The 17,088-nt window shown below is 43.3% G+C and overlaps 1 protein-coding gene across 1 annotated transcript in view; it reads left to right on the plus strand.

Moving 5' to 3' along the window:
* LOC308394501 (uncharacterized protein) overlaps nt 1-16,024 on the plus strand; it is a gene marked incomplete at its 3' end in the record, with an annotated part of 187,147 nt that extends 171,123 nt beyond the window's left edge. Inside the window, exons 2-3 of the mRNA XM_080878859.1 lie at nt 8,868-9,939; nt 15,997-16,024. Of these exons, the coding sequence (XP_080734985.1) occupies nt 8,978-9,939; nt 15,997-16,024 (990 nt within the window). The 5' untranslated portion in view covers nt 8,868-8,977. The remainder of the gene's footprint in view (nt 1-8,867; nt 9,940-15,996) is intronic.
* Nucleotides 16,025-17,088: the final 1,064 nt, after the last annotated feature.

The raw sequence follows: 17,088 nt of genomic DNA on the forward strand, positions 1-17,088 counted from the left end.
CCCGTGTTCAGTCAGTGTTTGTCTGCCCTGGTCCCACGTCTCTGTTCCCTCTGTAGTGCCTGCATGTGAGTCTGTGTTATGTGTTTCCTGTTTTACTTTGAAGGTCTCTGTCTTATCTCAGTGTGTTCAGATTACGCTTCCTTTTGTCTCGTCAGTTCTGATTTGCCCCAGCTGTGTTTCCCTCCTGTTATTCATTCCCTGATTGCTCCCTGTTAGAGTTTGTATTGTTGATTGTTATTTATGCTTAGAAATATTTAACCATAGATGCTTAGAGGTGTATAATCAATTGTGTAGTGATAAGTTGTGTGATCTTTAACAGGCTACAGAGGCTTGGTGTGCATTCCACACTAGAATGCACACCTACATCCTGGGAGCACGGGAAGAGGTCGCATCTTGTTTTAATTGTTTTATGGTAGGATTAACGTAGCTACGTCTGTTCTAGTCTAAGTGCTTTTCTGTTTAGATGAACTGCTGGACTTCCTCACCGGGGGGGGTCTAGTCTACCCTCTTCCTGACCAAGGATGTTTGACCCTTTGATCAGCAACACACACACACACACACACACACACACACACACACACACACACACACACACACACAGGCAAGGTACTCTTTGTTTGTATGTAGACGTCGTATGTTAATGAACCTATGCATATTCATGTAACCTCAATAAAAGGACAGTGTTACGGGAGGACGGACGAGAGCAACTGGGGTCAAGCGAAGGGACGGCGCTCTGTCCGGTCTCTCCCGTGCACGAGTAACATGAAGAACTTTGCCTATTTGTGTCTTGCTTAGCAGTGTAATTATATTGTCTTCAACGTTCCAGCGGATGGGTTCAAGCTACAAACCTATCATTAATTGGTCCTTCGATGCCCTGGAATCGCATTCACCGAGGGGAGGAGAGGCACGCTGAAAGACTGACGTCAGCCAGGAAGTTCCTGTGGATTCGCGGTCTGTCTTTTCTCCTCGATGAATGACGGTCGGCGGGATTTGGGCTGATATTACACTCTAAGCAACGCCAAGTAAGTTTAAAGAGGCCGACTCTATAACCGTGTCGTTGTGCAGTCTCCGCCACTGTGTGAGGCGTTGAGAAGAGCCCGACTCTATAACCGTGTGGTTGTGCAGTCTCCGCCACTGTGTGAGGCGTTGAGAAGTTCGCTACTTTGTGGAGCGATACCCGGGTTCCTTGCTACTTTGTGGAGCAAGAGGTTCCTTGCTACTTTGTGGAGCAAGAGGTTCCTCGCTACTTTGTGTGGCGAGAGGTGAGTTCTCCGCCACTTTGTGGGGCGTTGAGAGGTTCCGCGGGGTCCAGATTGTGCTGGACAGTAGGCCTATTTTGTGTTGTTGTCATTGTCGTCGTCGTTGTTGTTGTTGTTGTTGTGTGAGTGTGTGCGGAGCAGAACATGTGGTCTGTGACACCGACTGCTGTTGTTATCATGGGTTTCTAAGCAACCAAGAGTGAGTCGGAGGGAGACAGACGTTTGTGCTGGACTTTGCTCCTGGCAGCACAAAGTATTTATGTAAAAAAGAGAGAGAGCGATGGCTCCTTAGCTGCGCGGGTTCACGCGAGCGCGGTCACGCGGACCTGAGCCGTGCGGTTAATCGCAGGCTTATAAATGGAAGAGATTCAAATGTTAGAAGTTTTCAGAAAACACACCAGCCTTGAAGAGCGTGTGGAGAAGGCCAGTCCACAGCACTTAAGATATGCTCTGGTGAATGGCTTTCCCCCCACCCCTTGCTGACACAATGTTTATTCTTTAGCTTGCCCTGATCGACAACAGCCTGTGTGCCAGACCATAGATTTAATTTAGGTGGATAGTTGTTAAAAGTAATCTACATTAAGCTTGTGGTTGCTCAAATTCAGTACGATGACATGTGAGGTGAAGTGATATAGGTAAATATTTAAACTAATGAAGTGCATAGAGGCACTTGACCTGTGTGGAAGACTTTTGTCTTATTATGAACCATTGTTGAGATGTAGAGCACACCTGTGAAAACAACTAATATGCTGAACCCTGTATGAAACATCTAAAAGTACATGATGGAGAAGCTGAGTTGAATATGAAAGTGTAAGACTTTGCCGCTGTGGGCAGAGCAACTACTGTGTGATGTTGCGTTGCAGTTTTTTTTTTCTTCTGAGCTGATGAGCAGGCTACACATTATCAGATCGAGAGCTGTCTGAGAACTCCTCAAAGAGAGGGAAACAGCGCTATGATAACTGTGATAACTGGAGTGTGCAGCGTTTCCATGAGCAGTTTTCCTGAATCTTGACTCTTGTGTGTGGAGTGTTCATAGCATCAGCATCATGTTTTTGTTTATTTGTTTTGTTGGGTTGAAAATAATTAAATAAACGTGTGATCATGCCTATGGATCACCATGGCACATATCTCCAGCCATATGATTTATTTATGCAGATGACAAAGTGAGTGTGAATGTGTCTGACATCACAGTGTTTTTGTGCACTGTGCAAGAGTAATTGCCTTTGATTGTGAGTGACAGCGGTGATTTTGCAGGTCACCAGCTATTGTAAATAAAAAAAAAAGAGTGAATAAGAGGGAGAATTTATATTGTAGAAAAAAAATAATCATAGGAAAAAGGTTTTGTGTTGATCAGCCAAAAACAACTACAATTTCATTTTCTGCTTTTAAGAAAAGACTGTTCACAAAAACACACAGAGAGAGAGAGATGTGTGTTGATTAAGCAGTGATGATAATAATGAAATGTCTTAGTTTGTCACTTTCAGGTGAAAAGCAGACCTGAATCAATTTTCCACATGCAGCAGTCGGAAGAAAGTTATAGTTTAACATCATTGGAAACATGCAGGCCAAGTTTCTGGCTGACTTATTTACAGCGCCATGTGTCTCTCAACCTCACAAGCAAGCAAGCTCTCACCCCTCCCTGAAGACAAGGAATGCAGCTCCAAAGCAATAACATGATAAAGAGACAGCAGCAAGTCCTGAGCAAAGAGTCCCAGCAAAGCAGCAGCAATGTGGACAAACAGTATCAGAGAAGAAGAGCAAACCCATCATCCTGACTGATCGGATGGATGGCACTGTGTTTACAACAGGCTGTGACTTCACTGTGCATGTGAAGAAAACGTTTGAGGAGAACTGAACAGTTGGAGTTTGACATTTGCCACCTGTGGAGTAAAATGGCAAGAAGAGACAGTGGAACACAGGACAAAGCTGAAGGAGAACTGCCGGCTGTTGGACTGTTGAAGTGGGAGAGGACAAAAGAGTGAGAGGACAACAGAGTGAGAAGACTAGGTGAGAACACAGAGGAATGCTGTTATTTAATGTGGGAAATCAAAATTTGGGTTAGCAAACCTGGGGAAAAGAAAACTGACTGCTTAAGTTGGAAAATTGAGAAGGAGTCTGGATATATGCAAATATAAAAAACATATACATCATATACAAAATCACACACACAAGCAGAACATGCATTAACCCTACTAACACAAACACAAGAGAGCTCATGAAGATTAGACAACATCTTCAGCATGTGAGTCTGTTTATCATCTTGTCCAAGTCACTTAGTGTGATGCAAAGACCAGTGGACTCATAGCACATTAGTTAAGAAATGATTAAATAATAGCAGAGAAATGTGTAGGAAAGGCACAAACACCCATGCAATGAAAATTAGCTTGTTATCTTTCATCAGTGTTAAAATAGTATCAATTTAGCAGACACTTGTTATTAAATACTGAATTTATCCAATGCAAAAAATTGACTCTCCAGGTTGCAGGACAACAGTTTAACTTTTGTGGGAAAAAAGATCCTGGTTTGACCAACCAGTGATCAGACAATAAATTTAGTTGTTAAAATGGTAAATTGGGAGAAGCTTCCTGCTTGATTGAGGCAGCACATGTAATTTACTGTATGAGGGAAATTGTCTTTTGTGATACTATTTTGAACATGCTTTTCTGTCGTCCTGTCAACTTAGTGGGTTAATAGCTGATATGCAAATTAGTTGATCGGTTTTAGATTAATGAAAGGTGATTGAATTCTAGCACGAGTGAATGAGATGTGTTGGAGTTTGTTGTGTGTTGAGTGGAGACTCTAAAACACTGAGTTTCCTGTTTTGATGTGCGAGTGAATCCTGTATTTAGATACACAACTCTGAATACGTCAGAACAAACTTCTTTTGTGAAGTGCATGACAGCATGTCACATGTTTTATGATGAAGGGGAAAAAGGAAAACTGAATAAAATAGATCTGTGGCCTAAATGAGTGAAGAGCACAGACCTGGTGATTAAACTCATAAGTTAAAGAAGACATTAGGCTTATGTTGTGAGTTGTGCAGCTGATGGTTGGTTTGGAGTGAATCTAGCTGATGATTCTTCTCCTGTTGTGAAGTTGATGAGGAGTTTGTGTCATGACTTAGCAAGGCCTTTTTATTTTGATACTTTCACAGTGCACTGAAAGTTTTGTTCGATAATCTCTGTTCTTTAAGCAGATCTGCACGTCGGGAATTAAAAGCGCTACACGTCGTCGAGAAAATTGTGCCAAGTGAGTTCTCCACATTTAAATGGACTCTGGAGAAAGCCACTTATTTGGGACAATTATTAAATGACAGTCCCAGTCCAAAAGGATTCAGCGATGTAATCCAAACTAAAGTTCTTCTTTTTCTTTTTGAAATGACGTCATTTTGCTGAGAGTGGAAACTAAATGCGACAACAGGTTCCACTATCAGCAAAGAAAGAAAGAATGAATGAATGAATGAATGGGAATAGAATAAAAACAAACTGACTGACTGGTAAAAGCTGACAGGACTTGACCACGACTCAAGTTTAACCTCCACCTAGACAGGACAAAAGGGTGGATGATTTTATGTGTTTTTGTTACAGGAGCAGAAAGATGACAGCAACATTCGAGGTTGCATGATGATTTAATCTTTTAAATGCCATTTTCTGTGTCTGTGAATTTACTATGTGTGTGTCATTCACTAGCTTGTGTGCTCACAGAGATAACTGTGACAAAGTATGCATACGCCTGCGCAAGCGCTGACATTTGCATTTTCGTTTTTACAGCATTACGGTTCTTCATGTGTTTGATCATGTGATTTATAGGAATACTGGCTAATGTTTCTCTACTACATGATTTCTGGGTTTATGTGTGAAGAAAACTGTAGTTACAGGCTATATGTTGATGGAGAAATTAATATAGTTTGAGACATACTGTGATGAGACCAGTGTTACTTTTTCCACAGCGAGTGTTAACTTTATGGTGTTTTATGGCACCTCTGGAATGTGGATGGCCGACGCCTGCCCACCAGGATGGTCAATGTGTATTGCTAATGTTTGTTTTTCTGAGACTGCATTTAGAAGATTCAGCTGAAGCGGACAAGTGACATGAGTAAAACAAATAAGAGATTACGGTAATTATGGAATAGTTTATTATGGGCTCATTTGCTGGCCACTTTTGAACCCATAATAATAATATATGAGTGGAGTGACTTTGCTTAAGAGAAGTCACTGATTACATTAATGTTAACAGAGTACATGGGATAATCCATGTCTGAGGTGAATTATGGTAATAGTTGTAGTTACTGATTTGAGAAAACCTGCACATGACACTTGTCTTGCTGATGTTGAATGCTTATTACTCTTATGATACAATTGTTTACAGGTATGAAGTTTGATTTCACTTCCAGATTTTGCTTTCCAGGCCGTGATGGTGTGTATGCAGGCTCCTGGGAGAGCCAGGTGTTAAGCAAACTTAATATGCATAACACGCTAACATCTTTTATTGCAGGGTTACGGAGCTACTCCGGAGAAGGTGCCCTGATGTTGCCTGGGACATGATCTAGCTAATCTTTTTCTTTAAGACAGGGATCCAGGTTTGGTGGGTTGACGCATGGGAATGTCCATGCGTCAAGAGGTGGAGTGCAAGGATTAACATTAAACAATGTTTACTATTATTGTTGCAGTGATTTGTGTGATTAGCCGTTTATTTACAAGTATTAAACCTATGCAAGTGGTGCATCCATGTTCAGATGAGGCTTTGATGGCCTATAAGTGAAGTTCACTGAACTAAAGAATGTGGTTTGATGATTGTTGACATGCTCTCCAAATAGAAGTTTTTCTTCTTAGCAAGGAAATACAGGTGCAGCAGTAATCTCCTGAGAAATCTTCAGAGGCCCAGTGAGAAGCGTGAACCATTCCAGGCATAGCTGACAGCCAGGCAGTGGTTGAGGTCAAAGGTCAAGCTGGTTGGGGCCCATCATGAGATCAGACCTTGGAGCCACAGCAAGGACCATGAAACTGCCTGCAAAATAGAGGAGAGGATCGTCCACAAGATGGGAGCTGAGGCCAGGAGAGAGGCTTCAGGAGGATCAGAGATCATCTTCAGCACAGCAGACATCACACAGAGAGCTGTGCTACTGAGCTTCCAGGAGATTTTAAATAAAATGAAAGATTCAATATTGACGCTGAGGAAGACAACTAAGGTGTACGACGTGCTCTGCCTTAAACCTTCAGCAGCGTTGGAACATGAAAACTTGTGGGATGAGGGGAGCGTGCCAAGCTCCATCGACAGCGCAGAAGGAGTTCGAAGATGACATCATGATTCGGTGAAAGCACAGGAACCAGAAGCTATGGTGGTGATGACAGCAGTTTCCTATGAACATCACCTAATGCTGTGCCACTATACTGTGCATACGATGACACTCTGAAGGCTGCTGGGATCATAACAGCAGTAAGACAACTGAACCCTGCACCCTTTCCACAGAGGTGTTTCTCTGCAGAGCGTGGACAATGAAGGAGTCATAAATATCCCCCTCGCAGGATGAAGGCCTGAAGTGAGGTGATGGGAGGCCATAAAACTAGAGTGCTGAGAGGTCTGCAGCTTTGGAAATAGCTGAGACCCATGTTGACAAACAACAAAACTAACTGGTATGTTTGAATGTTTATTCTACATACATTTGGACTCTGGTCCTATGGACAACGAAACAACTAGAAGAGACATTCATGACGCCCTGCAGAACTCAAACCACTCTGCAGAGAGACATGTGATTTGCACACCCGGAGGAAGCATCACCAAGCTGAGATGTTTTTGAAAATGTTACTTTCTTAGTTTCACTATTAAATTAACAATTTCTTTGGTTGCTCGTAAGATGCAGTTTGCCATGAGATGAGCTCAATGAATGGGGTAACTGCTAATACATTTATTAAACTGTGTAACTTTTACAGTAATTTAGGGTGATTTGACATATGCTGAGTAAAAAAAATGTTTGCATTGAAACTGTCAGACATGAGGTATACATAACTGGGAACTTTCTAGCATAAAGGTCAAAAACGGGGGAATGTTAGAGTTTGTATTGTTGATTGTTATTTATGCTTAGAAATATTTAACCATAGATGCTTAGAGGTGTATAATCAATTGTGTAGTGATAAGTTGTGTGATCTTTAACAGGCTACAGAGGCTTGGTGTGCATTCCACACTAGAATGCACACCTACATCCTGGGAGCACGGGAAGAGGTCGCATCTTGTTTTAATTGTTTTATGGTAGGATTAACGTAGCTACGTCTGTTCTAGTCTAAGTGCTTTTCTGTTTAGATGAACTGCTGGACTTCCTCACCGGGGGGGGTCTAGTCTACCCTCTTCCTGACCAAGGATGTTTGACCCTTTGATCAGCAACACACACACACACACACACACACACACACACACACACACACACACACACACACACACACACACACAGGCAAGGTACTCTTTGTTTGTATGTAGACGTCGTATGTTAATGAACCTATGCATATTCATGTAACCTCAATAAAAGGACAGTGTTACGGGAGGACGGACGAGAGCAACTGGGGTCAAGCGAAGGGACGGCGCTCTGTCCGGTCTCTCCCGTGCACGAGTAACATGAAGAACTTTGCCTATTTGTGTCTTGCTTAGCAGTGTAATTATATTGTCTTCAACGTTCCAGCGGATGGGTTCAAGCTACAAACCTATCACTCCCTCTGTGTATTTAAGCCCTGTGTTTTCTCTGTGTCCGTGTCGCGATCTACCGTTTATTTTGCTGTGTGTTTTGTCCATCCACCGGTGTTAGTTTATTTTGAGTTTTGTTCCAGTTATGTTATGTTTGCGTTCAGCATTAAAGCTGTTTTGGATTAAGTTTGTCTCTGGAGTCTGCATCTTGGGTCCTATCCCTGTCCGCACACAGCCGTCACCCAACAAACGGAGATTTGCCGTGTTGTGGCGTTAACGTCATTTCAGATTAACGCTGACAGCACTAGTGGGAACACAATGAATATGACTGCACATTTACGCGGACATCATCCTAGTGCAAAGACAAGTGGAAGCAGACAAAAACAACAAGCACGCATGCTACAAACTTTACCCGAGTCATTTAGACAGCCGTTAGCACATGATTTTCCTTATGGGGACCTGATATGTTTAATATGCTGCTGAGAATATACCCCAGAAGAAACTATAGTATAGCTTTTAATTTGGAAAGAGCCATTTCTCTGTAATAAACTCTCTTTTCCAAAGATGAGTGATTTCTCGATCAGATAGATTGATTATTTAATCCGTTTGTTGTTTCAGCAACATTAAAATTAAAAACTGTACGTTTGAGTTAAAATATATATTTATAATTTTAGTAAATGACAAATTGAAAAAGCATGAACTTTTTTTTGTATCAAAAAAATATCGAACCGTGACACCAAAGTATCGAACCGAACCGTGGATTTTGTGTATCGTTGCACCCCTGTGTGTGTGTGTGTGTGTGTGTGTGTGTATATATATATATATATATATATATATATATATATATATATATATATATATATATATATATATATATATATATATATATATATATATATATATATATATATATATCCTGTCGACAACGCCATATAGCAGCTGGATAGCGTAGTGGTTAGACTACACGCCTTTGGAACAGAGGATCGCAAGTTCGATTCCTGCCTGGGGCGTCTGTATCCAGTAAGGGTCCTAAGGCTAGACCCCCTATGCTAAGCAAGCCTACCGCAGACATGAGCGAGACAGATAAATATGAAGGCATGCCGGCTCGGACGTCGCCCGGATCAACAAGGTCCGCGTCAGGTGTTGAGGAACCAGGGCACCCTGACGAAAAGTGGGCTACTGGAACAAGAAGGCATCGGTGGGCAAGAGACGAAAACAGGGCGTTGTTGGAATGCTACTATGCAAGTAACCCTGGCGGAAGGGGCTACATGAATAGGATGAGGGACCTATGGATTCTTCGATACCCAACATCCACAATGACGGCGAAACAACTAGTAGCTCAGTGTTCCAACATTCGAAAGAAGGGACTGCTCTCACAGCTAGAGATTGACGAGGTACAACACAAATGCTACGGCAAGGAGGAGTCAGGACGCCAGGTCAGGGGGGAGATATCATCACCCCCACCCGAGATTGGGTACATAGCCCCAAGTGCGATAGGAGAAGGATCGTTGAGTGCGAGAGGAACTGACCTGAAAAATAGGATCATGGCCAAGCTTGAAACCTGGATCCCGCGTAGCCGGTTACCAAGATTACGTGAAGTTCCCTCAGAAGGTCTGCTAGATGATGTTAATGCAGCACTACGGGCAATACCTACAACCACGATTACCGACACTAACAAGCTGATCTACAATACGGCAACAGTGATCAGTGAGATGCTTGGCTACAAGTTGAACAGCGACAAGGGGCAGTACCCTCCATGGAGAAGGAGGCTAGAGGGCAAGATCAAAGTAGCACGGAGGGAGGTTAGCCAACTAACGGAGTTGCAGAAAGGTGCGACAAATAAGGTGCCTAAGAAATACAGCAAGCTGTCCATACCTGAGGCCTTGGAAACTGCCAAGCAAAGACTCACAGCCTTGGCCAGCCGCTTGAGGAGGTACACCAGAGAGATAGAAGGCAGGAGAATAAACCAGCTGTTCTCCACAGAACCAGCAAAGGTGTACTCTCAGTGGCAAGGGAACAATAAGAGAACAGCACCACCAAGGCTGGAGACGGAGCAATACTGGAAGAGCATATGGGAGAAGGATGCAACCCATAACGGCAATGCTCAGTGGCTAGAGGATCTGAGGGCTGACCACAGCGACCTCCCTGAACAGGGTCCAGTAACCATCACAGTGGCAGATATCCAAGAAAGGGTCTCCAGTATGAAGAGTTGGACAGCACCAGGGCCCGACATGGTTCACGCCTACTGGCTGAAGAAGCTGACTGCACTCCACGAGCGTCTGGCAGCACAAATGAACCAGCTGCTAGTTAACGAGAGACACCCGGAATGGCTAACTGAAGGCCGGACGGTCCTGATCCCCAAGGACCCCAAGAAGGGACCGGTTCCCTCCAACTACCGACCAATAACCTGCCTCAGTACTACATGGAAGCTCCTGTCAGGCATCATATCGGCTAAGATGAACAGGCACATGGGTCAATACATGAGCGGGACACAGAAAGGAATTGGCAAGAATACCAGAGGCGCAAAACACCAGCTACTGGTAGACAGAACAATCAGCCGAGACTGCAAGACCAGACTGACCAACCTGTGCACTGCCTGGATTGATTACAAGAAGGCCTATGACTCAATGCCCCACAGCTGGATACTGGAATGCCTAGAATTGTACAAGATCAATGGGACCCTAAGAGCCTTCATCAGGAACTCAATGGGGATGTGGCGTACAACACTAGAGGCCAACTCCAAGCCCATAGCACAAGTCACCATCAAGTGCGGGATCTACCAAGGAGATGCTCTGTCCCCACTGCTGTTCTGCATAGGCCTGAACCCCCTCAGTGAGATCATTAACAAGACTGGCTACGGATACCGACTACAGAACGGAGCAGTTGTCAGCCACCTCCTGTACATGGATGACATCAAGCTGTATGCCAAGAGTGAACGAGACATCGATTCACTGATCCACACTACCAGGCTATACAGCAATGACATTGGAATGTCGTTCGGACTGGAGAAGTGTAGTCGGATGGTAACAAAGAGAGGGAAGGTAGTCAGAACTGAGGGGATTGAACTACCAGAAGGCAACATTGCAGACATAGAGGACAGTTACAAGTACTTGGGGATCCCACAGGCGAATGGGAACCATGAAGAGGCCGCTAGAAAAGCTGCAACCACCAAGTACCTGCAGAGGGTCAGGCAAGTCCTGAGGAGTCAGCTGAATGGTAAGAACAAGATCCGGGCCATCAACACGTACGCCCTGCCCGTGATCAGGTACCCTGCTGGGGTAATAGGCTGGCCAAAGGAGGAGATAGAAGCCACTGACATAAAGACAAGAAAGCTCCTTACCATGCATGGAGGGTTTCACCCCAAATCCAGCACCCTGAGGCTGTACGCTAAGCGGAAGGAAGGGGGCCGGGGACTGGTGAGTGTCAGCACCACAGTCCAGGATGAGACAACGAACATCCAAGAATACATTAGGAAGATGGCCCCAACTGACCGAGTGCTCAGTGAATACCTCAGGCAGCAGAAACCCAAGAAAGAGGAGGGAGACGAGGAACCATCATGGAAGGACAGGCCCCTGCACGGTATGTACCACCGGCAGATAGAGGAGGTGGCTGATATCCAGAAATCCTACCAGTGGCTGGACAAAGCTGGACTGAAAGACAGCACAGAGGCACTAATCATGGCAGCACAAGAACAAGCTCTGAGCACAAGATCCATAGAGGCTGGGGTCTATCACACCAGGCAAGACCCCAGGTGCAGGCTGTGTAAAGATGCCCCAGAGACAATCCAGCACATAACAGCAGGGTGCAAGATGCTAGCAGGCAAGGCATACATGGAACGCCATAACCAAGTGGCCGGCATAGTGTACAGGAACATCTGTGCCGAGTATAACCTGGAAGTCCCAAGGTCAAAATGGGAGATGCCCCCAAGGGTGGTGGAGAATGACCGAGCTAAGATCCTGTGGGACTTCCAGATACAGACGGACAAAATGGTGGTGGCTAACCAACCGGACATAGTGGTGGTAGACAAACAGAAGAAGATGGCCGTAGTGATCGATGTAGCGGTTCCGAATGACAGCAATATCAGGAAGAAGGAACACGAGAAGCTGGAGAAATACCAAGGGCTCAGAGAAGAGCTCGAGAGGATGTGGAGGGTGAAGGTAACGGTGGTCCCCGTGGTAATCGGAGCACTAGGTGCGGTGACTCCCAAGCTAGGCGAGTGGCTCCAGCAGATCCCAGGAACAACATCGGAGATCTCTGTCCAGAAGAGCGCAGTCCTGGGAACAGCTAAGATACTGCGCAGGACCCTCAAGCTCCCAGGCCTCTGGTAGAGGACCCGAGCTTGAAGGATAAACCGCCCGCAGGGGCGTGCTGGGTGTTTTTTTTTTTTATATATATGTGTGTATATATGTATGTATGTACATATATATATATATGTGTGTGTATATATGTATGTATATATATATATATATGTGTGTGTATATATGTATGTGTATATATACAGTGGGGCAAAAAAGTATTTAGTCAGCCACCGATTGTGCAAGTTCCCCCACTTAAAATTATGACAGAGGTCAGTAATTTGCACCAGAGGTACACTTCAACTGTGAGAGACAGAATGTGAAAACAAAATCCATGAATTCACATGGTAGGATTTGTAAAGAATTTATTCGTAAATCAGGGTGGAAAATAAGTATTTGGTCACCTCAAACAAGGAAAATCTCTGGCTCTCACAGACCTGTAACGTCGTCTGTAAGAAGCTTTTCTGTCCCCCACTCGTTACCTGTATGAATGGCACCTGTTTGAACTCATCATCTGTATAAAAGACACCTGTCCACAGCCTCAAACAGTCAGACTCCAAACTCCGCCATGGCCAAGACCAAAGAGCTCTCGAAGGACACCAGGAAAAGTATTGTAGACCTGCACCAGACTGGGAAGAGTGAATCTACAATAGGCAAGCAGCTTGGTGTGAAAAAAATCAACTGTGGGAGCAATCATCAGAAAATGGAAGACATACAAGACCACTGATAATCTCCCACGATCTGGGGCTCCACGCAAGATCTCATCCCGTGGGGTCACAATGATCATGAGAACGGTGAGCAAAGATCCCAGAACCACACGGGGGGACCTGGTGAATGACCTGCAGAGAGCTGGGACCAAAGTAACAAAGGTCACCATCAGTAACACACTACAACGGCAGGGAATCAAATCCCGCAGTGCCAGACGTGTTCCGCTGCTGAAGCCAGTGCATGTCCAGGCCCGTCTGAAGTTTGCCAGAGAGCACATGGATGATACAGCAGAGGATTGGGAGAATGTCATGTGGTCAGATGAAACCAAAGTAGAACTTTTTGGTATAAACTCAACTCGTCGTGTTTGGAGGAAGAAGAATACTGAGTTGCATCCCAAGAACACCATACCTACTGTGAAGCATGGGGGTGGAAACATCATGCTATGGGGCTGTTTTTCTGCCAAGGGGACAGGACGACTGATCCGTGTTAAGGACAGAATGAATGGGGCCATGTATCGTGAGATTTTGAGCCAAAACCTCCTTCCATCAGTGAGAACTTTGAAGATGAAACGAGGCTGGGTCTTCCAACATGACAATGATCCAAAACACACCGCCCGGGCAACAAAGGAGTGGCTCCGTAAGAAGCATTTGAAAGTCCTGGAGTGGCCTAGCCAGTCTCCAGACCTCAACCCCATAGAAAATCTGTGGCAGGAGTTGAAAGTCCGTGTTGCTCGGCGACAGCCCCAAAACATCACTGCTCTCGAGAAGATCTGCATGGAGGAATGGGCCAAAATACCAGCTACTGTGTGTGCAAACCTGGTAAAGACCTATAGTAAACGTTTGACCTCTGTTATTGCCAACAAAGGTTATGATACAAAGTATCTAGTTGTATTTTTGTTATTGACCAAATACTTATTTTCCACCCTGATTTACGAATAAGTTCTTTACAAATCCTACCATGTGGATTCATGGATTTTTTTTTCACATTCTGTCTCTCACAGTTGAAGTGTACCTCTGGTGCAAATTACTGACCTCTGTCATCATTTTAAGTGGGGGAACTTGCACAATCGGTGGCTGACTAAATACTTTTTTGCCCCACTGTATATGTGTGTATATATGTATGTATATATATATATATATATGTGTGTGTGTATATGTGTATATATATATATATATATATATATATATATATATATATATATATATATATATATATATATATGTGTGTATATATGTATGTATATATATATATATATGTGTGTGTATATGTATATATATATATATATATATATATATATATATATATATATATATATATGTGTGTATGTATATATATATACATGTGTATATGTATGTGTATATATATATATATATATATATATATATATATATATATATATATGTATATATATATATATATATATATATATATATATATATATATGTATGTGTGTGTGTGTGTGTGTGTGTGTGTGTGTGGGTGTGTGTATATATATATATATATATACACATATATATATGTGTGTGTGTGTGTATATATATATATATATATATATATATATATATATATATATATATATATATATGTATATATATATATATATATATACATATGGTGGTGGCTAACCAACCGGACAGCAATATCAGGAAGAAGGAACACGAGAAGCTGGAGAAATACCAAGGGCTCAGAGAAGAGCTCGAGAGGATGTGGAGGGTGAAGGTAACGGTGGTCCCCGTGGTAATCGGAGCACTAGGTGCGGTGACTCCCAAGCTAGGCGAGTGGCTCCAGCAGATCCCGGGAACAACATCGGAGATCTCTGTCCAGAAGAGCGCAGTCCTGGGAACAGCTAAGATACTGCGCAGGACCCTCAAGCTCCCAGGCCTCTGGTAGAGGACCCGAGCTTGAAGGATAAACCGCCCGCAGGGGCGTGCTGGGTGTTAGATTATATATATGTACAGTGGGGCAAAAAAGTAATTAGTCAGCCACCGATTGTGCAAGTTCCCCCACCTAAAATGATGACAGAGGTCAGTAATTTGCACCAGAGGTGATGTTTTCCAATTTACGAATAAATTCTTTACAAATCCTACCATGTGAATTCATGGATTTTTTTTTTCACATTCTGTCTCTCACAGTTGAAGTGTACCTCTGGTGCAAATTACTGACCTCTGTCATCATTTTAAGTGGGGGAACTTGCACAATCGGTGGCTGACTAAATACTTTTTTGCCCCACTGTAGTGTATATATATATATGTATATGTATATATATACAGTACATCCTGGAGAACTTCTGTTGTGTTTTGTATTTGTTTTGGAGATTTTACGTGCTTCGGAGTTTGTACCTGCTATGAAGTTTTTAAGTGTTTTGGAGTTTTTACATGTTTTGGAGTTTGTACGTGCTTTGTCTGTAGGGGCCACCGTAAATATACTTTTATTTATTCAATCCACATAAAATGTATTAAATAAATCATATATTTCAAAAACCAACTATTCACAGTTCAGCTTTTAACTGTTTAAATTTTCAACTTTTTCCTTGTAAACAAATTTAAAATGAAACAACACAAAACACTGCAAACCACAACACAATTAAATATAAATGAAAATATAAAAACAAAAACAACATGCATATTCTCTGTCATATGGGCCTGCATGAATAAACTTTCTGAATCCTTTATCATCCGCAACTGAAAATAGTTGTGGATGATTACTATACCTTTCTAATGTGACGTTGTTGTCCCTGGCTCTCTTTCTTTCTCTGTCTCTTCCTCCAGCTCTGTTCCTGTGCTACTGTGAGTGTAACTACCGCCCCTCCCCCCTCTTCCCAGCGCAAAGCACAAGGCTCGCTTGCGGAGTGAAGCGGAAAAAAGTGCGAGAGAGAGGGTGAGAGAAAGAAAAAAAAAAAACCACGGCTTGCGATAAGGAGCTTGCTCGCGTCGTTCACGTCAAATCCGGCTCTAAGAGCCATTTCGTTCGCAACCGACACATCACTATTGCACAGACAAAGCTGCTGCTTCACACTCTCTTTTAGAGTTTAAAAGTGCCTTACAATTCTCTCTTTTCCCAAGGTTGCAGCACCATGTTCCATCTGTATGAACTAAATGACTGACAGATGTCATTTTAAAGTCTACAACATGCTCAGTGTTACTGACGCAATTTTTAAGTCACAAACAAATAACACCAAACAAAGAAGAAAGTATGTATCTCATCGTACAGACCTCTGTCATCATCTAACAGAATGAACACAGCACCAGTAACAGATTTGGATGAGCCTGCGTGTTGACTCAGTTATTTCAACCCTAAAGCTGCGATGGCAGGAAGCCCAACACATACAGAGCTATAGAATGTCTCCCTGGCATATACTGCATATGTCCTTGCTGTAAATGTCACAGAGTGGAGGCTCGAGAGAGGTTTGGGCACAAAAGTAGACTCAAGAAAGCACATGAACTATTTACAAGGTTTTTTCACAAAAGAAGCAACACTCAAGACTAGAACATGGAATTAAATCCAGACACTAGACAGGGGCAGTAATGGGTCGAGAACGGGGAAACGCTCAGGCGCAGAGAACACAAGGAGGGCATGGGACAGGAAACTCTGCAACAGAGGAGAGAGGAGTTACTGGGCAGGTAAATAAGAGAATAGCTAGAAGTAAGTTAGTACTGCAGAGGAAGGCTTGCTTACTTGTGAGTAAAAACCAGTTGGCACAGGAGGGGGTAGCTGTGAGAGTGTCAAGAGGAGAGATGGAGAGGTACAAGAGAGGCACAACAGGCAGGGGCAGGCCACAGAATGAGGTGGGTATGAAACCTTTGGTGAGTAGACTGTTTGGTGTTGTTTCTCAAAATCAGACCAGCACTGCTGAGTAGCACAACAGGAGATGGATCTGAAGAAACTGGTGACAACAGGGCATTGTTACACACAAGACAGACAAGCATGACCAAGGAACACAAGGAGGCTTCGTTACCACCAGTGTATGGTGTATATTTTAGGACATCGTCGGGTCTCAAGAAAAAAGTTGTCAGGTATCAGACAAAAAATTGTCAGGTCTCAGTTCTCAAGAAAAAAGTTGTCAGGTATCAGACAAAAAATTGTCAGGTCTCAATTCTCAAGAAAAAAGTTGACAGGTATCAGACAAACAATTGTCAGGTCTCAGTTCTCAAGAA

The sequence above is a fragment of the Rhamphochromis sp. 'chilingali' genome (assembly GCF_963969265.1).
Source record: "Rhamphochromis sp. 'chilingali' genome assembly, chromosome: 3".
Lineage (NCBI taxonomy): Eukaryota > Metazoa > Chordata > Actinopteri > Cichliformes > Cichlidae > Rhamphochromis > Rhamphochromis sp. 'chilingali'.